General features: G+C 36.8%; 1 protein-coding gene across 6 annotated transcripts in view; it reads left to right on the top strand.

The window, feature by feature from the left end:
- CSMD3 (CUB and Sushi multiple domains 3) overlaps positions 1-21,622 on the top strand; it is a 612,506-nt gene that overhangs the window by 267,271 nt on the left and 323,613 nt on the right. For all 6 annotated transcript variants that reach the window (XM_048286482.1, XM_048286481.1, XM_048286480.1 and 3 more), the window contains 2 exons: positions 6,136-6,260; positions 8,563-8,684. In XM_048286482.1, the coding sequence (XP_048142439.1) occupies positions 6,136-6,260; positions 8,563-8,684 (247 nt within the window). The remainder of the gene's footprint in view (positions 1-6,135; positions 6,261-8,562; positions 8,685-21,622) is intronic.

Genomic DNA, 21,622 nt, shown 5'->3' with positions numbered 1-21,622 from the left:
TAATATTGCAGATATAGCTTCACCAGCTGAGTAATAAATTCACTTGATCTGCTGCCACCACTTCTAGTACTGTTAAATATAGTTTGTTTTATTCATGATGAGAACATATTACTGATCAATACTGCAGAACATTGTACCTCTACTTGTTGAGTTTCACGAGATTTCTGTTGGCCCAGTGCTGGACTCTGTCAGGCTTCTGAATTGAAGGTCTGCTCTTCAGTGTGTCAGCTACTTTTCCTACTTAATATGATCCATAAATATATAGATGCATAAATTCTGTCTCACCATCAAGACTGAGGATGAAAATATTAAACAGCATCAGACACCATATTGATTTCCTAATGCTCAGCTTATTACTATCCACCAGCTGAATTTGAAGCCATTGATTCCTACCCTTTAAGCACAGCTGCCAGGCCAATTTTGAATATATATCTATTCAGTGCATATTTTGTCAGCTCTCAAAACACACTGCTGTAAAAGGTGTTCTCAGAAACCTTGCTGATGTTAAACGCTGTTACACTAAGCACTGTTACATCTTCCACTTGGCCATGTAGCCAATCACTCTGTCATAGAAAACAATCAAGTTGATAAACTATAATTCAACTTTGGTAAATCTGTGTACATGTTCTTGATTTCCTGTTCATGCTTTACTAGAGCAGATGTTCTTTCCAGAGATCAATGTAAGATTCCTAGTATCTCCTTGCCCTTTTTAAAAGTTCATGTAATGTTAGCCTTTCTAAAATCAGTAGGAACATCTCATCATAGTTTTTCATAGATGATACTCACCTTGCTCAGACTCAGTCAGATTTTTCAGCACCTGTCACGAACTGCAGCTTGGCAGTGCTGGAGTGAGGTGCTGCGGCCTTCCGAAAAGCATCTCCAAGGCAAAGCTGCTTGGCAGGGCCACCGCACACTCACTCACGTGTGCACGCACACACACACGGATAGCTCCAGTAAATGGGTCGATGACAAAGAGCCATGAAGGGTCTTTGTATGGGGTTCCATGGGAGGATTTTAATGCAGCTGCACTCGTGAAGGGTTCCAGGGATGAAGTCAAAGAACATGGGAGGATCCAGGTTTATATACGGGAGCGGATCGAGCATCAGACACCAATGATCTGAGGGCACGGGGGCGGTACACAGGCAGGGCTAGGGCATGGGGGACAATGGGGAACGCTGAGGGAGTGACGATGGGGCAGGGCCAATGGGGGAACAGAGAGTGGAGAACTTTCTAGAGCATGGGACATATAAGGTAACAAAGGGGCGGAGAGGCCAATGGCCAACCAGGAAAGCAGAACTGGGGTACATTAACATAGCAAAGCAAAGCGCCTGGGGGAAGCCTTTCTTGTCACCCTAACCTGGAGGTTCTTTTGTACTTAGGGACAGTCCTACCAGTGGACTTTCTTTGTTCCATAGGCTCACCAGCTGCCACAAGCAGCCTTTGGTGAAAGCTATCTGGCCCCCTGCCCTTGAATACAGCTACTTCCTTTTACCTGTTATTTCCTAGTATTGGTTGTTACTCTTCTTCACAAATCATGTTGGTACATGCAGAAGCCTAGGAGTACATCTGCTGTAGAAATTGATGCAGAAAGGCATTTAATGCTTCTGCCTTTTCCATATTGTATTTCAGCACTACAAGATTGCTTCATCCATTTACAAATGAACCCACATTGTATATGAACTTCCTTTTGTGACCAATATACCCAAAGAAGCTCTTTTGCTTACCAATATGCCTTACCAGTCTTAGCTTTAGCTAGGCTCTCATCGAAAAAGTCTAATTTAGTCACTCAGGGATTTCTAAAATAATAGATCTAGTTCAGAAAGTTCATTAACCATAAATGATCAGAAGATGAACTATAAATGGTTCCTGTATTCTAAAGATTTTCTCTAAGCATTGGCTTTTCATCACTTACAGTGTTAGCATGCTGACCTAAATGAACCTATCTGGCCATTGAGTGCATCCACAGACAATTATTTTTATGAATATATTCTGCTTCTGAAATTTTTTGAGATTTTCATGCTCTCCTTGAGATTTTTCTTTTTTTGGTGATGTATATCTATATTGTGTACAACAATGAACAACTTCATAGCTCTATCATGCTTCACTTCTCTTGAGATTTACAAAGCAGATATAGTCTACTCACACTTTTAGGGGGCTTCATCTGGTAAGCAGTTTGGATCAAACATAAGTCAGGAAATCAAACCATCCTTATTTTTCCACATGATTTTTGGTCATTTGTTCCCACAATCTGTTTATGGACTACTCTGCCAGTTTTCTCTAAACTAATATTTCTCTAAAATAAAACCTGCCCACAGTTCAGAGGTTCCCCTAAAACCAGCTTCCATGATCTGATTTTCTCACTCCAAAATTTTTTAAATTCTCTTACATACCAGAAAGCTGAGATCAGATCTCTCACATGTCCTCCTACAGTACCTCTGGATATGTAATAGATATAATCAATTTTAGCCTATCGAGTATCTCCCTTTGTCCTATAACATGATGCTTAAATCATTTGGGATTCTGCCAAAGAAAAAGAAAATAAAAAATAAAAACTTAAAGCCCTACTGAAATTGCTGCTATGTCACCACACCACACAAACCCTAACCCTAACCCTTGGCCTATCTTTTTTTCATTTTGTCTTAGAGCTAATAATTATTTCCTGGTAATTTGCATGTCCTTTTTGAATCTTCATCATATTCACCCCATGTGCCTCATGCACCCTCCAGTGGAGGTACATAGAGGGTGTATATACTCTTCTTGTACTCAAGTTTCAAACTTCTTTTAGAGAAAGACGAATTTCAAACTGAAATCTTCCAGGTCACAGGTTAAAGGTATTGGAAAAAAAAATATCATCATCAGAAACAAGAAGGATCTCTCCTTTGATCATTGTATGGACCATTCACTTAAGAGTTGGACTCCATGATCCTTGTGGGTACTTTCCTACTCAGAATATTCTATGATTCTGTGATTCTCTGATACTAGACAATTTTGTAAGAATTGCTGGGTTTCCATTTTTAAGAGTGTATACATAGATAATGACAGCAAAATATTAAAAAATTGTAATCTTGACTATGCTTTTAAGTTCCCAAGAGATGCATTTTCTTAACATTTTCTTGACAAGCTCTCTGTCTTTTTTTAATTGATCCTCCATAGGAACTGATCCCATACTCTTCCATTTTCTTTCTTAGACTGGTACTTTATCATCTGCTTATCTAATTGCCCTTAGTAAGTCTCACTCACACAGCATTTGTGTCATAGATTTTGTAAATTATCCAGTCTCACTCTGAGTCCAGTCATATGCTTACAGTCATATACTATTGAATACCAGTTTAATATCAAAACTGATTTGAACAAGTAAAGTGGACTTCATAATGTAAGTGTTATTTATACTTTTGTAGGTGATAGAAATAATTATCATACTTGTACAGTCTTCATAATCATTCAGACCTCTGGGATTTTTTGCCCATTACACTTTTTTTACCATGAGTTAAATTCTCTTTGTAAGTGGTGTACTTCCTGCTCAGCATTTCCTCTTTAAATCAATCCATGGTTAGTTAAAGGAAATATATTTCCATGTTATTTTTCTTCAAGTGTTCCTTTTTTTTTCTAATAATCAAAGAGGCTCAGATTTTCTCAACATGGCTTTCTGAAGCAGATAGATCTTGAGAAAGATATTCTTGTCTTCCCAATTGCTACCTTTTGAACTTTCGTAACCATATAGTCCCTGTAGCAGCTGTGCATAATTTTTTACACTAGTGATAGATAATCTTTGTGTTTCACAGTTTTGAAATATCCTCCAACTCTATGATCTGCCTGGTGGCTCTTTTTCCTCAGTCGCATATCCTTACATTGTAAGGGCCTTTACATTATGTTTACTTTTTCTTTTTTTTTTTGGTTTTTCACTTTTATATCTCCCTTTCTTTTTTGGTGAATTCTGCAACTATTCTTTATCTCATTCTTTCACAAACATTCTTACACAAACAGGAACTGTTTTGGAATGGTTTAGAGCACTGTTATCCACTATCAAATTCTCCTTTTCTGAGATGTCTGTTTAGGTGACTGTATCATCTTTCATGTCCTCATTTCTTATTACCTATGTCTCTGTAAGGCCCAGGTGCTTCCCAGATTCCATCAGCTATTTTTTGCTGACACCATTCCTTTTCAAACATCTAACATTTCTAACTCCCTTAAGTTAATTCGTGTTCTGTTAAGTATCAATCTTCTTTAGTAGCTTTTTCCATCATAGATGCATTTGAATAGATAACCTAACAAAAGTTATTCTTTGGAATGTGTGCTCAGACTTTTTATTTTTCTCTCTGCCTTTGTGAATTGAAGAATTGCAGGACTAAAATGGCCATCTATATGGAAAGAAGAACAGGGCTCGTTCTTTGCAAGCCAAACCCTGCAGAGAAAAATTAATTTTAGTATGTGTTTTAGCGAAAATGAATTTCATACTTTGTGGGATCAAACCCAGATTTGAAGATTCCAGCCAAGTAAATACTGATACTTTGCTTAGAAAGATCTACAAAACATTTTTTTTACAAGTAGATAATGTATCAAACACAAGAAAATGTCATCTATCTGAGGAGGGTCAGGTAACTACATGGCTTAGAGTGTTATGCAGGAAGGCTGCTATAACAAACTCTTAGGGAGTTACTGCACATTTAATCTTAAAATACCCAGAACACTGTATTCACAGTGTAGCCAAGATCTTGTAAACCATGTCTATTTGTAAAACATTTTACACTTTACAGCTGTGACAGACAAGCTTTTAAACCCAGGAAATTGAAATTATGGAGTGTAAGATACTGATGTCAGAGAAAGACCTGATGTATTGGCTATTTTCAGCTGTAATCAGGATTTGAAACCATAATGATATTAAAGGAAAAGAATTATCTCAAGAATATACATTTATGTATTGAGTTATTCAACTTTTCCAAATTGGACCCCACTTCTCAGCCGTCCTCCTCCCTCACCCCCCAGTCCTCCTCTCAGAAAAACTTAACAACCAACCAAAAAAAAAACCAAAAAAAGTTTTTCTGGACTTATTTCTTGCTTTGTCCAGTGCTAAGTTTCCAACACCAGATGTCAGCTTCATATGAAAAGATACAAAATCTTTTCAAGCCAGCATTATAACTTCAGAAATAGTCATAGCTAAACACCTAGAAATATGTTTTTAGAAATACTTTGTTTTCTTCTACTAAATTGAGAAACATATGCCAGTTAAATGAGAAAATCCTTATATTCACATTGTAACTTTCATTATCTAGTAGTACATGTTACATTCAGTATCTTGTTACTGGCAAGAGTATAGAGACCACTTCTATGAAGTTAAGATTTCACTGCAAGCTTAATTAAAATCTTAAGCTACTAATCAAAATATAAAACGATGTTATTCTAGTATTTTTACAATAATCCAAATTAATATATTCCTCCTATTATTAATATTAATAGTTTCTCTTACTAATAAGAGGAAACTCTTATTAATATTATTCTACTTTTTAAATACAAGAAACATTATTCATATCTAGCCCTTCTCTCTGGTATTGTGCTCCCCCTTTCAATGCCCCCCAGTTTTAATGTCAAAACTCCAGATTTCCTCAAGAAGAATCAGAGGTGGGAGATATTCACAGCAAACCATTTCTGTCCTGAGGTCTTCACTGGGAGGAATAAAATGTTTATAATAGGGATTTCTTTTTCAGTCTTGTAGTTGACCTTTTGACTTTTCTTTTAGGTGATTCCCTTATATTGCTTTCACATGCTTTCCTAGCTTCAATTTACTTCAATAACTTCTTCTTCAATAGCTTCAATAACTACTTCTAGTTACACAGTGTCCAGGTTTGTCAAATTTTTAATATATGGAGGTCTTATGTTAGGCTATAAATAGTCACTTAACCTCCAAATGACAGTTAAAAGAAGTAAACCAGCTCCAGCCAAAGTAGGCCCAGAGGGGACTGAACGTTGTGTACAATTAGGCTAGTACATAGCTTTCAGCCTTTTACTACTGAGAGTAGAAATTTCTGGATTACATGTTTGTATCGTTTGTCAGGACTGTCATATCTAAAGGAATGGAAAAAATTGACTGCTATCTATTTTTTTTAAAATGCTTCTTTTTATGTCATTGTTTGATTTTAGCTTGGGAGCAACAGTACAGTTCTCCTGTGATGAAGATTATGTGCTACAAGGTTCCAAAAGTATCACCTGTCAAAGGATAGCTGAAGTTTTTGCTGCATGGAGTGATCATAGACCTGTGTGTAAAGGTAAACAAATTCTTACCCTCACAGTGATTTTTCCATTTTGCATCTATCCATTGTTTGATAGGGAATCCTATTAAATATTTTTTAAATACCTGAAATTTTAATCCTAGTGTTCCAGTTTCTTAGTTAAAAAGGATTTACCTATGCTGTTTTGTTTAACATGAACTTTGTATTTCAGTATGCTTGTTTAACTAGGCAGCTTACATTATGAATTTTGCTTCATAAGGAGTGGATGAAAACCTATCACATGCTAAATATTAGGGCTTATCAAGATGGATATCAAAATTGCAGTGATTTCATATAAAATCAGTAGTTCATGAAGTTTCTTCATTACCCATTTTACAAACAGATGAGAAATTCTTGAATTTATAATAGATAAGTAGTGGAGAAGTAAGTCTTCAACTGGTTTTGACTCTGAGCAAATGGATAAAGGGCAAGAAATTCAGTAAGAGAAGAAAAACACAAAGGAATTTTACTGAATATATTTGATATATTAAAATATATTAATATATTATAATAATATAATTATAATAATATATTTGACTTAATACAATGGCAAGTAGTATGATGAATAACTGAATCAAGGAATGAAGGTATTAGTGTATAGGTACATATCAGATATTAATACGTGTAATGAAAATATTAGTGTGCACAAATACATAGAAATTGTCATAAATACAATATTTTTTTTTCTGTATTTCAAACTTACAGTACTAAAAGCAAGTGTCTGTTAGGAATATTTCAAATTAGTATGAATAACAGACCTTGGAGGTCAAAGACTTAGATTTCATTCCACTATAGAATGACGTGGTTCCTTTGAGACCTTCACTATGTGGCTACACCTAGAAAAGGCAGCAAACAGAGCTCATAACTCTTCTGCAGCTGTGCTTTACATCCCAACTCTGCCCCAGAGGGTGGACTCACATGCTCAGATGGAGCAGCAAATTGTCTAGAACACTCACTGTTTTCCCCCTTCTGACTTACTTCCCACACATAGATACAGGCTGCAAGGAGTCATACAATTTCATATTAAATATATAAAGTCATGCTTGGCATTAGTGTCACTCATGACCTTAATGTCTTCAGCTACTGATCCTAAATGAGGAGCCTTCCTCTCACCTCTCCACTCTCTACTTGTTTCCAGGTGTCTAGTGTGACTTCAAACAAACTCATCACCAGAGTATTGTTTCTCTGAGGGTGGTACAAAAGTGACATTCTTTCTAGAGGCTAATGTGAGGGAAGGAACAAGCCTTCATCCAGCAGCAGCTGAATCTTCCTGTGTTCAGTATTGATCAAATAAACATGCTTTGTTAAAGCGTAATGCAGCTCTAGGATTATTTCACATATCTAAGTTTAATTTATTTATTCAATTACACAAGATGATCTGTCAGAATACAGTGGAAGAAATAGTTCTTTACCTTTTGCTGTTTATGTGGTGTCATAATAACCACTGGGGAAATAGGATAGGCTCATATTTACTTGAGGTTGCTTGTCAGTTTTACATCTTCATACAGAAAAAGTATATCAATAGAGCAATCAGCAAAGATCTGAATATCAAGGAAAGAACAATAAAAGTGTTAGTGACTTCAACAGACTAGGAATTTAGTGCCTTAAGAGTGTCATTTGCAAGCACACAGGACACAGTTTATATCCTTTGTATTGTGATAGAGATGCAAGCTATGTAAATAAGAATATTTGGTTTATATTTGACATGCTATTGTAAATAACCATACAGACTTTGATTTGAAAATAAATATCCTGTGTAGTCTTTAGAAATAGATAACATTGTTTTGTGCTAATCTAACTTTTACAGGTTTCCTTTAACCTTTTTGGTGCTTCGGCCATTGGTTTAATGGCTTGCACAGAGGTTATAGGAGAAAAAAATGCTGACATGCCACACACCAACAAATATGCACCAAAAAAGCACATATGCACAGTGATAAAAGTGATCTTTTTTTTCCTATTATTTAAATTTGTCTTTCAAGACCTTAATGATGGTGGGATAAGTTAGTCCTTGAAGTATTTTAAAAATAAATAGGGCAGTTCCGCTTACTGCAGTTGTTCTTTTTTCTCCAAATACTTTAAATTTTTTTTAAGATTATAAGCTTAGACACAAGAGAAGGTCTATTTAATTTTTTCAGAATAACTAAACATGAATGTTCTATTCTCTTGTAAGAGGTGATTCTATTTTTGTTCAATGGTATTTTAATTCTTTACATCTTGATTAGAGTAAGTTAGAGATTGGTTTATGAATCTGCTACATGCATTTTCTGTGTGAATTAAAAGGTGAACTTTCTTTTTGCAGTCAAAACTTGTGGATCCAATCTTCAGGGACCTGGAGGCACTTTCACATCACCCAATTTTCCATTTCAGTATGACAGCAATGCTCAATGTGTGTGGGTCATCACAGCTATCAATACTAATAAGGTAAGTTTAGTAGTCTGGCTTTGCTTTAAAAAAAAAAAAAACAAAAAAACCACAACCCAAAAACCCCCCACCCTCCCCCTCTAAAAAAAAAAACCCTAAACCAATCAAACAAAAGCACATGTAGACCATAACATTTTTCACTAATATGATTTATCTCTACAGTCCAGCTTTTGTACTAGGTGCATTTCAGACATTTTTAAGAAATGTCTGATATCAGATGAGTGTGGACAGGTGATAAAACCTCATGTTTTCCCTAAGATTGTTTTACTTTTTGTATGCCAAGTAGATGCTATCATGTTTTTATGTGGTTCTCTAAATTAATTCCCAGAAGCAACTATCCAATGGTATGAGGCAATGTCATGGGTCCACTAGTATTTTGTTACAACCAGAAGAGCTGCTTTGTGTATAAGACTGTTTATATCATGTTTGGCCTTCGACTGTGTGGGAAATCACTGAAGTTCTTGAATTCACTTTCCCTTCATGAGGAACTATCCTGAAGATGTTTATTTTATTGTCTGAACCACTGTATTAAAAATCCCATATACTTTATGCCTACACTTTAAAGCAAAAGTACTGACAGTTCTGATAATGCCAGATGAGTCAAAGTAGAGCAGTAAAGCTAAGTTACGACACCAGTTGTCTTTAATTTCAAGAACTAGACACCTGGCAGCAATGGCTGTATTCTATTTCCAGGTGTATCATTTTGTCTGAACAGAGTGTAATGGACTTGTTTAGATGTAATAGAACACAAATTAGCTGTGCAGATCAGGAATGTCTTATAAAAGACTACCAACATCTGGGTTTGCTGGTACAGGGATATATTCTACCTCTAATTTCTGTTTTATATTGTCATCTGCATCACACTCCATTAACTGATCAGACAGGCCTAGAAGGCCCACTCCTTTGCACCTGAGTTCATCAGAGGACGCAGTGAAAACCTGACTACATTTCAAAAACCATTTAGCTACACTGATGTATTTCTCACTCTAATTTTACAAAGTCCTGTGTGGAAGGCATCCTTATGTTCCACTTTGGTAGAAGAAAAGAGGATATTTATACAACTGATTAGAATTTGATAATAAAGATTATAAATGTGTTGAGGGAGGAGGTTGTCTGTTTGTTTGATCCTTGTCCCAAGGACTGCTAATCCAATTTATCCAATTTATAGATCATTAAAAAAGTATCAAGAGTCCTTGAAAAATGATGCAATCTCTGTTCCACAGATGGGCAGAAAGTTCAAAAGTAATAGTTAAGATCCATTACTCATTCCAAAGAATTTTCATATTTTTATTTCTTTAATTAAAACTATTTGTGAGCAAGATTAAATCTGTGTACACATCTAGAATTTCTGAAAGTTTTGTCAAATGTGCCAGCTGATAGAATTTAGTATCTTACTATTTGAGGAAATGAAAGACAGCTACTTCACTTTGAACAAGTTCTCTAAATGGCCTGAAAATCTCCACTGAGCAGTTGAATGAATTTAAGAGCCATATGGACATATTTTGCATTATATGGTTTCATTTCTTAAATGCACCAAGGGCATGTCTACATAACAAAAAAAAACCAAAAAACCAAAAAAAACCAAATAAGATTTTAGACATTCTACCAATGGTAGGACCAAAACTTTAAGCTCACAAACTGGTCTGTATGCACTGGCAAGTCACAGGTGCCAGCAAGATTAAGATATTAATAACTTAGAGATTGTTAAGGATTACACTCTGCTGGTGGTATTCATGTCTTAATGATGCCTTCCTCCTTCCTCCCTGCCAGTTCACAAGGTGGTGATGCAGTGTTATTTTCAAAACCTCGGAACTTCATTTTTACCAAAAATATTTTTACAAGAATATTCAAAATCATTATTCCTCAGTATTATTTTCCTTACAAATTTCCAGTTTCTGCATTTAAAGAACTGCAGAAAATTAAATGAACAAATGCTTTGTCTCTGGTTGTCAGTGTGGTTAACAGTTACAGAATGATTGAGGTTGGAATGAACCTCCAGAAATTCTGTAGTGGAACTCCACTCCTCAAGCAGAGTCACCTAGAGGCAGCTGTCCAGACAGTCTTTGAATATCTCAGAAGATGGTGACTCCATAACCTCTCTGGGCTAGTGCTCAGTTACCCCCACAGGGAAAAATTGTTTCCTGATGTTCAGAAAGAACTTCCTGTGTTTTAGTCTGTGCCCATTGCCTTCAGTCCTGTCACTGGGCACCACTGGATTGGTTTCATCTTCTTTACATCCTCCCATTAGGAGTTTATAGATGTTGAGATTCAGTGATCCTCTTCTTCTTTAGGGTAAGCAAGCCCAGCTGTCTCAACCTTGTATGAAAGAAGTTCCAATCCTCTTAGTGCCCCTTCACTGGACTCTTTTCAGTAGCTGCATATCTTGCTTGTACTGGGCAAGTGCAGTTGTCTTCCTTTCTCTCAAAATACTTGAAAGAACAAGTTATTCCGTATATAAAAATTCCAATTCTAATGAAAGTAAAATTGACCCTCTCTTTAGTCAGAGGTCATGACTGCTATAGATCAAATAAAATGTCGTTAAGTGTTATTGTACACTGATTTTTTTTTTCCTGAAACTGTAAATACTGCAAAATAGCATCTGACCATAACATGAAAACTGTTCTAGTACCTGAATGATAACACCATATAAGCATACACAGTTTTAATACTTGGGAATGGATCAAAACTCATAGGTTTAACCTCTGCTGGTTCAGTAAAATACTTCAGTGTATGCATGCTTCAGTTTGATTTGATTAGTATATGTGTTTTGAGTTTATTTACAAGCTAAGGTTTCAGTAGCAGGGATGGCTGTAGGGGTGACTTCTCTAGGAAGAGATCAGAAGTTGCCCCCATATCAGACTGAGACAGGTCTAGCTGGCTCCAAAACAGACCCACTACAGGACACAGCTGAGCAAATCAGGCAAGCTCATGGCACCTCTGTGATAACTTATAAGTAAGGGCAAAAAACACTGTACAACAGCAGATGGAGATGAATGAGAATACCTGAGAGAAATAACCCCACAGACGCCACAGGGAGAGCAGAAGGAGTGGAAGAAGGTACTCCAGGTGCTGGAGCAGGGATTCCCCTGGAACCTCTGCAGAGTGCCACTGATGCAGGTTGTCCCCTACAGCTCATAGAGGTCCATGGTGGAACAGAGATCCACTTGTGGTCTGTGTAGGACCTGTGTCTGAAGAGGTGGGTGTGCCTAAAGGAAGCTGTGACCCCGTGGAAAACCCAAGGGGAAACAGGTTTCTGGCAGGACCTGTGACCCCATGGGAGGACCATACTGAAACAGATTTTGAAGAACTGCAGATTGTGGGAGAGATCCATGTTGGAGAAGGGTGTAAAGAACTATTTCCTGTGGGAGGGCTGTGACTCTGGAGCAGGGAAAGAGCACGAGGAGGAAGCAACAGCACAGATGAAGTGTTACAAACTGACTGCAGTCCCCATTTCTTGTTCCCCTTTGCCACTTTGGGAGAGAGGAGGGGGCAGAAGAGTGAGGAACAAAAAAGTGAATTTGAGCCCATGAAGAAAGGTGTTGGGACGGTGGTGGGTTTAGTTTTTTGTCACTTTCCTACTCAATTTTTAATTGTCAGTAAATAAAATTATTTTTCCCTAAATTGAGTTTGTTTTGCCCATGACAGTAATTAGTGAGCAATCTCCCTGTCCTTATCTTGACTAATGGGCTTTTTTGTCCCGTTTTCTCATTCTGTCCTGCTGAGGGGTAGTGATAGAGTGATTTGGTGAGCATCTGACAGCCAGCCAAAGTTAAATTACCACACCTTGCGTATTTATCTGTCTCCTCATTTATTTAAATACTGTGAAGATATAGTGCAAGAGTGAAAACAATAATTAAGAACAAGTCACTTATTTAAAATTAAATATGAACTTTTAGATAAGGCCAAAACCAGGAATCCCCATTTGTTGATGGTACATTAACATCATACCAGTAATAAGTGCAAAGAAGTAATGTTAGCTTAAGCAAGTAATTTTATTTCAAAGCATAAGTTGGACACTATTTTCTGAATTTCTGTAATATACCACTGAAATTTCTATACTCTGAGTTAGATTCATCATGGATAGATTTTAGTGCTAGGACCTATATTATAATAGCTTTAACATTGCCCAGAAAATACTGTTCTTTGCTTGGTATTGGTTGGAATAATTATAACTCTTTGATATTGCAATGAAATGCAGATACACAGGAATTATGGAGTTTTTAAACTAAGGAATAGATAAAAGGTTTACAATGTTATCTGGAACAACATTCAGATCTGTTTATAGTTTTCAGCAAAGGTGTCTAGCATTGATTAGAAGAACCTAAACTTGTTGAGGTTAAAAGAAAATGAGATCGTTTTATGAGTTAGATCAACTTCTTTTTATGATATATTGAGAAACTTGCATGTATAAAATCTTTGATTATATCATCAGTGGTTTAATGTGTTTAGTTTTGTTTCATGCTAGTGTTGCCTTAGTGTTCTGAACACAATACTTCTGTCCTTGCATGACTGCTAGAAGGCATACTAATTGGGAGAAATAATGGGCAAAAGAAGTATTAAACCGGTTTATGAAGTAGAACAATAGTGGAGAACTCGTATCATAATTGGTCCAGGGGTGGATTTTTTCTAATTTGTTCTTTTGTTCTGTGTTGTGATGATGTTATTTGTGGATTTGATGTAGGGAACTTTTTCCTTCTTTTTTGTTTAGTTGGGGGTTTTTTTGTTGTTGCTCTAAGTGAAGATTGTATGTTGAATGTAGATTTTAATGATGGTTTGTGCCTTGAAGTCAAAACCTCACAGATGTATAAATGAAGATTTTCCGTTAAGAATTATTTATAATGACTACAACAAATAATGTGATAGTATTCATTATACCATGGCAATATTTACAATGTTTTATACCACAGCATTGAGGACCACCAGGACTTACTGATCCTGCTAGTTCAGAGCTGCTACTTCTTGCATCTTTTGCAACAAAATAGCTCAGAAATTAAGAATTTTTAAGGGAGAACGTAATAAATGAAAGACCCTGAAAGGCTCTTTAATTCTAGTGTAAATGGCTTTATCCAGGACTGAATCTAGCTAATTTTCTCCCTAATTGAATTCAGAAATAAGTTTGATAACAGCACCATATAGATGAAAGAAATATTCCCCAGTCAGTTATCTGCCTCCTTAGTTTTGTACTGCATTATAGTTGTCTCTTGCCTCATACAGTTAATCAGATATACTTTTCATGCCCAAGCCTTGTCGACAGTGGAGTAGGCCCATAATTAAAATCCTCAAACATGGACAGAGATGACAATGAGCTTACTATTGAAAAGTAGAATAAAAATTGTTTGTGAAAGGAAGGTCATGTGGATGGAGTAAAAAATAAAACTCATTGATGAAGGTGCACTGACACATCTGATGTTATCAGTGAGATGGCCACATTTCCATTGTTCTTGTAAATGTTTTTTGCATTCTTATTCTTATATCAGGATCTTGTTCTCTGGAGTTGATCTGTTTAAGAGAAAAAAACTAATTTTTTCAATTATTAATATTATGATTAGAATAATTATAATCTCTGATGTACAAAGTTCTGAATGGTGATTAGTGGAGGAAGAAGTGTGGGCAATTGATACCTAACTTTACAACAGTGAAATATCTGTGACTGCCTGTATGGCATCACACCAACATGTTCTTTAAACCTCCCTGATGGCTCATACCTTGCTTTGTTGCCCTCTTAGGAGGGCTGGTTGAAATTCTCAGTGAGGATCAGTACCTGCACGTGTAAGGCTTCTTCAACAATATGTGATGGAGGTAATTCATGGACTGTTTCCCCATTTCTGGATTGTCTTAACATGGTTTCCATATAGTGTTTTATACACACTACTGAAGTGATTGTTGTCACTTATATCCATGGCTAGTCTGGAATCAACCAGAGCTTTTTTGATCAAAAATAGCAAAGCTATAGTTCCAGGGACCTACCTGAAAGAACATTCAAGAAAATCATGCTTTTATGTGGAGCTCTGAAGATGCAACAAAATTTAAAATTCTTTACTTGTCCTCAACAGTGATGCATATATTGTTAAATCCTTGGGTCCCTTGAAAACGTTCTTGTGAATATCTGCACAGAAACGAGAACAAGGATTTCTCAGTTTGGACTCCATTTCATTAAATCTCTCACATCTAGTAAGGCAAATGATACCTGAATGTCTTGTGGGATATTGTATAAACTCATCAGTTGGGTTCTGGACCATGCTATGCATTGCCAGTAATTTATTCTGATGTTAAGTAATGGGATAATTTTATGTTTACACTTTGAGTAGCAAATCTTTGTATTTTCAAGATTTAATTCCCATCTCCTCCCCCGTGCATTTTTTTGTACTTCTTTTCTCCTAAAAAATTAAAACCTCTTCTCCTTTCATTGTTTTATACCAAAAAAAAAAGGAAGGAAGGACTACAAAATGATGAATTTTAAATTACATGCCAGGCTAAAATACCAGTGAAATTTGAATTAGGGCTAGAGTTAACCAGAGTTCAAGTCTTATGAATTATACTTGCTGATTTTTTTCTAATCCACAGTGACAGAAACACTGTGGAAAATGTCAGTGGTAGAATGACAGACTTTCTGACAGAACTCAGCCAGATTCACACCACATATCATTCATTACCAAGCATCAAGAAGGAGAAAAATAAGCAAAAGGGTTCCTTAAAAAAAAAAGTCAAGCTGTTTTTTTTGGGTTTTTTTCAGAATTGTAAGAAGAAATTAATATGTGAGCTGACTGCTAAATTTAGATGGATTAGAAATCTAGGTCCTGGTCTGTTAATTTTATATGACAGGAATTTAAAAAAAATAAATTTTACATGTATGTTATCTTTCATTTGTCACCATCATGTTCTAAATTTTATATTGAGTGTATTTCAAGCATAAAAGTCTTCTTACTGCTTGCATAAATATAGTCTTTAAAATGCAAGCTTTAGAATATAGGTTTTTGAAAGTTTGACAGTGTTCACATTCTTATACTTTATCTATTACATTTGGAAATAATTTTGAAGTCAAGAATGACATGCCTGAGAGCTGGGAGGTAGCTGACTTTTGATTTTGGCTTTAAGGGTTTTTTTATGTATTATTTTTGCTAGGGTTTTTTAGGGTTTGGAGTTTATTTGTTCATTTGGTTTCTTAGGGTTTTTTGTGGATGTCAATTATCTGTTAGGAAATCTGTAATCTGAATTTTGTTGCAGTGGCAGAGCTTACTGAAAATGTTTAACATCTCTTTCCAATTGCTGTAGTCCTTTACTTTTTAAGAAACTGTTGAAATAATTCAAAGTATCTGGGAAACTCCTCACATGACATTTTCTGCAAGTCTGGAGAATGATACTGAGGGAATAACTTGCAACTATTACTGAAATAATATTAAATATGGTTCTCATTTAATTACTTTGTATTAAAATAGTCTTTTTTCACTATGTTTTTATATTCCATTTTTCCCTTCCTCCTTCCTCATGTCATTAAGTTGCTGTTTTCTTCCTGCAAAAAAATGAATCTTTTAATTTCTGAGGTTTTTTTGCTTTTAGGCCAAGCCAGAAATAAGCAAAACAAATTTGGGAAACTGCTGAGTATTTACGTTTAATTCTCCACAGCTGTGTTATTTTGTTAACCATGTCAAAACTGTCAGTGGAACATATCCTAAGCTTGCTGTTAAGCCTAAACTCAGTTGCCATCCATATTTAATCAGGTTAACAGTATGAATCTCATGCAGGCAGGGTGCATCAGCATGAATTGAAAACCTCATTTTATGAAGTTTCTTTTGGTCAGGCTGTTGGAACAAACCACACTGTACCTCTTTTTGCAAGCAAATGCCTCAAACTTGGCTTTTCCTAAGCCTAGTGTGAAGCTGTACTGTGGGTGTTGCAATCAGTGACATGATTAGAAAGTATGAGCGTACTTAAGCTCACTCTAAACTATATATTTTAACCATAATTTTGTTCTCCATTCATGCAGATTAAAAAGGTTACTGTTGTATTTATCAATAATAGATAATGCATTTTTATCTTATATGAAACTAGAAAGTGTAAATATATTTCAGTTCTGTTCATAACACAACAAACTTCTTTGTAGTGTTGGCTACACTAGTCTTCCATATTGTTAATGTACATTTTGATCCAGTTAAAATATCTGAGTTACATATATACTATAGTTAAAAAATCCTAGAAATATATGTGGACAGAGGGGAGATTGTCTTAGCAGAATAAGAGTATAGAAGGGAATCCAGCTATTCCTATAATGGGAAGTTAACAGGTTTGGCTGTGAGGGAACAGAATAAATTTGTGAATAAGAAAATTTGGAGTCAAGAGGTATGTGCAGTTGTAGAGCGATAAATGGCTTGTCATTCCATCCCAAAATTTTGCTATAGCTCTTCATTACGAAAGGAGGACAGGTTCATTATCTTAATTATTGTAAATTTTTTTCCTGCCATGTCTGTGACTATAGGAGTGATGTTTCACATTCTGAAAATATGATCTACCCATAGGGAATGGTTGAGATTGTGGTTACTGCAATAGCTGAAACAAAAGCAATTATTTCTCTTTGAGCCATTAGCAATATTAGATTCTAGCCGTTGCCTGTATTTCAGCTATTAATTCCAGCTTTTGATAGAACTTTTGATAAAATTAAATGTTAAATTTGAGTTTTAGTTCTGTTTGGCTTTCTATAAGTTCCTAAATTGGGTCTCAGTTATGTCTCCCACCAATTTTGAATGCAAACTTTTCCTCTTATTTTACTTACCATGAATATGCACACCAAAACTAGAACTTTTAAAAAGATATAGGCATATGAATAAGAGACTTTGATACAAAATTTCCAGTGCTTGCACTGTGAGCATTTGAGATGCTTCAGTCTTTTTTGTTTGATGATGTTTTGGCACAGAGACTTGTCACTTTTCTCCATGGTTGAGTTCACTTGGTTGCTCTTGTGAGTGATCTTTATAGGATATTGTTCTGCTCAATATATATCTTTTTTTGTGAAACTAGACTGGGAAATAGAGCTAGTAGTAGTTTGTTTGTTTGTTTCCCTGTTTTCTGTGAAGGGACTCCTTCAAAGGCTCATGGTACCATTCTATGGTGTGTTAATATCGGCTGCCAGATGCCCAGTTTAGCGGGGGGGCGGTCCTGAGTGCAGGGGAGCCAGGCAGAGTAAAGACACAAACACTGATACAATTTGAGTATCGTTCTCCACTTTATTGTTTACTTTCACTAACTTATATCTACTTTGCAAAGATTCATGCCCTATTCCCATGAGACGGCCTCTAAGCAGCGGGGGAGCCGACCAGTGTATAACTTTGCCAAGGATTTTCAAGGCTGCCTGCTGCCAGGTGTCTTCCAGGCCTGCCTGCAGCCTGAGGCCAGTTCAGGGGTTCTTCCTCAGCAACCCTGGGTTGGCCAGATTGTCCTGGGGTATCATATGCCCCCGTTCCACGAGGGATCCCTCTACACATCCCCCGTTTTCTTTTTGGGCAACCCAGACCTGGTCGATGATCTTTCGCAGCCCCGCTTTAATGCAAGAAAAAGTACACCCAAATACTATTAAACCTAATATAACTACAAAAAGCAATCGGCAGCCTTCTACTACCAAGCTACGCAGCCATCTGGTGATACCCAGACCCTTAAGCCAATCTCCAATAGGGTCGTCTGTCTCCCGAAGGTTGTACAGGCCCCTCTGGAGGTCAGAGAGGTGCTTGTGAATTGAGACAGAGTGGTCAGAAAGATTCATACAGCACATACCCTGGAAATCTTCACAGCCGTGGCCATGGGCTAATAGTAGAAAATTAATGGCTGCCCTATTTTGTAATACTGCATGCCTAACACTAGTAACATCTGCGCTTAGCTTGTCAAGCATCTGTGAAGTTATGTTTAGCTCATGCCTCGGAAGTCTTGTGGGTTAAAATATGGGACCCTGATTAAACAGGTGCGAAATGGGTCCCCTGGTGTGGCCAGGCTCAGACACATGGAGTCTTGCCCTGTTAAATCAGGTAGGGTGACCCACATGAGTTGTCTCTTTTGGATTGCTGTCAACATTGTGCGGGACCCAGTTAGGATGCTTACGAGAAGCAAACCTCTCAGAATGTTTGCAGGCCCAGAGCTGCTTGGTCGCTGCCCAGCTCTCAGGGGCCACCACATGCTGCCGTGGGACACGAACCTGAGGCCAGTTCAGGGGTTCTTCCTCAGCAACCCTGGGTTGTCCAGATTGTCCTGGGGTATCATATGCCCCTGTTCCATAAGGAATCCCTCTACAGCCCACTAGGCTGCTCTATAATGCTCCGTCCTCAACAGGACAGGTGCAGAAAATATGAAGGAGAAGCTCACAGGTGAAGATATGGACAGAGAGATCACTCACTAGTTATTCTAGTATGCAAAGCAGACTCAACTTGGAGAAATTAATTAAATTTACTGCCAAATAAATTAGAATAGTTAAAGTAAGAATAGTTAAAATCTAAATCAGCCCCTTCCTCTCACCCTGCAGTGCCTCTGCTCCCAAAACTTTACCATGTAAACCCAAGACACGTTCAGAGTACAAACTGAAGGTTTGCACTGAGACCTAAGGCACAGTGTGATTCCCGTGTTTCTGTCCCTTTCAGGATGTGTGGCTGCCCATCAGGCGAGGCTGACATCACTTAGTGACCTCTACTTTCTTTTGGAACAGATGGCTTACTCTCTGTGGGATTAAAAAGGGCTGATTTCTATGTTAGATGCAAGGATATCCTTTCTGGGTAACTACTGAAAGGAAGAACTGGAGCAGGGGCAAGTCCTTTCATATGATTGCAATCATCTTGCTATTTGAGAATAGTAATTTTTTTCTCTTTGTAAACTCTGACACTGAGCTTAGTTTTGTGAGGGAAGGATGAGCATGATCTTTTCATTGTGGTTTTGCAGATTAGTTGATCTTTTTCCTGCACGAAAACATTTTAGAGTTTTCCTAAAATATTCCTTTGAAAGTAGCAAAATATATTGATGGCAATGCAGCTGAGAATAGTATTTGCCTTCTTTGCAACAAGGGCACATTGCTGGCTGATGTTCAACCTGGTGTCCACAAGAACCCCCACATACAATTCTGCAAAGCAGCTTTCCAGCTGGATGACCCGCAATAGGTATTGGTATGTGGGTAGTTCCTGCCCAGAGACTTGACTTTGCGCTTCCCTTTGTTGAACTTTGTGAGGTTCTTAATGGTCCATTTCTCCAGACCATTGATGTCCCTCTTCATGGCAGCATGACCCTCTGGCATATTAACCACTACTTTCTTCTTGCTCTTGTGGCAAACTTGCTAAGAGTATGCTCTGCCCTGTCATCCAGGTAACAAATAAAGATATTAAAGAAGACTTGTCCCATTGTTGACCCCTGAGATACACCACTAGTTACTGGCATCTGACTAGACTTTGTGCCACTGATAACCATCCTCTCTGCCCAGACTTTCATCCAGTTTTCAGTCCACCTCACTGTCTGCTCAGCCACCCATCAACGGCTTGTCTGTTAATATCTTGACGATGCCAAAGGCCTACATGAGGCCCAGGGAGACAATATCCACTGCTTTTCTCTGGTCTACCAGGCGAGTCATTTAATCATAGAAGTCTATCAAAGTTTTTCAAGCATGACTTCCCCTTGATAAAGCCATGCTGACTACTCCTGATGATTTTCTTGTCCTTAATTTTCCAGGAATTTTTTCCAGGATTAGCTGCACCATGGTAGCAGTAATATTAAATAATATTATACCTAGTATAAATAATTTAAATAAAATGATAACTAAGTCTTACAATAAATGATTGATTCAATATATTTTCCTGCTGAAACTATTCTTCTGTAATCAGATGTATGATAACACAATTCTTTTGATGAAGGGACCTGCAATTCTATAGAAGATTATGGAGGTAAAGCCGATCAATCAGACAGCAGTATTTCATTAGCTTGTACCATCAGATATAAATGCACATCATTTACTTTCTGGGAAGTAGTCAAATATTCTCAGCAAAAAAGCAAATAACCATCCTGAGGGCATATGAGGACACTCAGATGCAAACAGGATGTGTTTTCTTCTCCTTGCCTAGTTTCACTTCTACCAGTGACAAAGGCAACCAGAGATCATTAGCAGTCTTTGGGTAGCTTTTTTCTTGCTAGAGTAAACAGTGAAAAATGGAGAAAATAGGCATCTTGTGAATCTTTTTCAGTGAGGTGGATTTCTTGCTGTTGCTAGTATGTTTGGATCATTCATACCATGAGATTTTGCCAGATAATGTCTGCAGAAATGGTAGACCAATAACCAGTGTCCTGGAACTAGAAAGGTGCCAAGAATTTTCGAGTTCTAACATTTCTTCTCTTGCTATCTTCTAGGTACAAATGCTATTCGTATACCATCTTAAATTTAGTTACTAACCAGTTGTTTCCTTCAATGTCTAGATCAAAAGTTTTATCTTTTTTTCTAGTAGCTTAATAAAAATAAGTGAAAGTAACTTAATTTTAAGTACAACTGCTAGTAATTTTTATAAGTAGAATGTGACAGCATTTGCAAATATTAAGATATTTAATGTGAGAAAAAAATGGAAAATCCAATCTGAAATAATTGCCTAGAGGTTAATATTCTGTCTCCCAAGATAAAAGTTATCTAACAATTTTTATTGTTGGGAACATGATAAACAGAAACTTCAGTAAAAGACAATGTGTTTGGTTAATGATTTATTTGCACTCATTCATTTCCCTTTGGGGAAATATTGAAATTATTGTAGAATCCTGTATTGCTCTGAATAATTAATCTCAGAAACTCCTATAGTGAATTCAAGTCAACAAAATATAAGTCATACTTATATACAAACAGAAAACTATAACAGAAAAATAAAAAAATCTCTATGCTGTTAATTTAACATGCATTTGTTCTCAGGACAAGGGAGGACTATCCATTTGTTTTTAACTAT

Source organism: Corvus hawaiiensis, chromosome 26 (genome assembly GCF_020740725.1).
Source record: "Corvus hawaiiensis isolate bCorHaw1 chromosome 26, bCorHaw1.pri.cur, whole genome shotgun sequence".
Classification (NCBI taxonomy): domain Eukaryota; kingdom Metazoa; phylum Chordata; class Aves; order Passeriformes; family Corvidae; genus Corvus; species Corvus hawaiiensis.
Note: the sequence above shows the minus strand (reverse complement) of the source record. Positions and strands in the feature narration are given on the sequence as shown.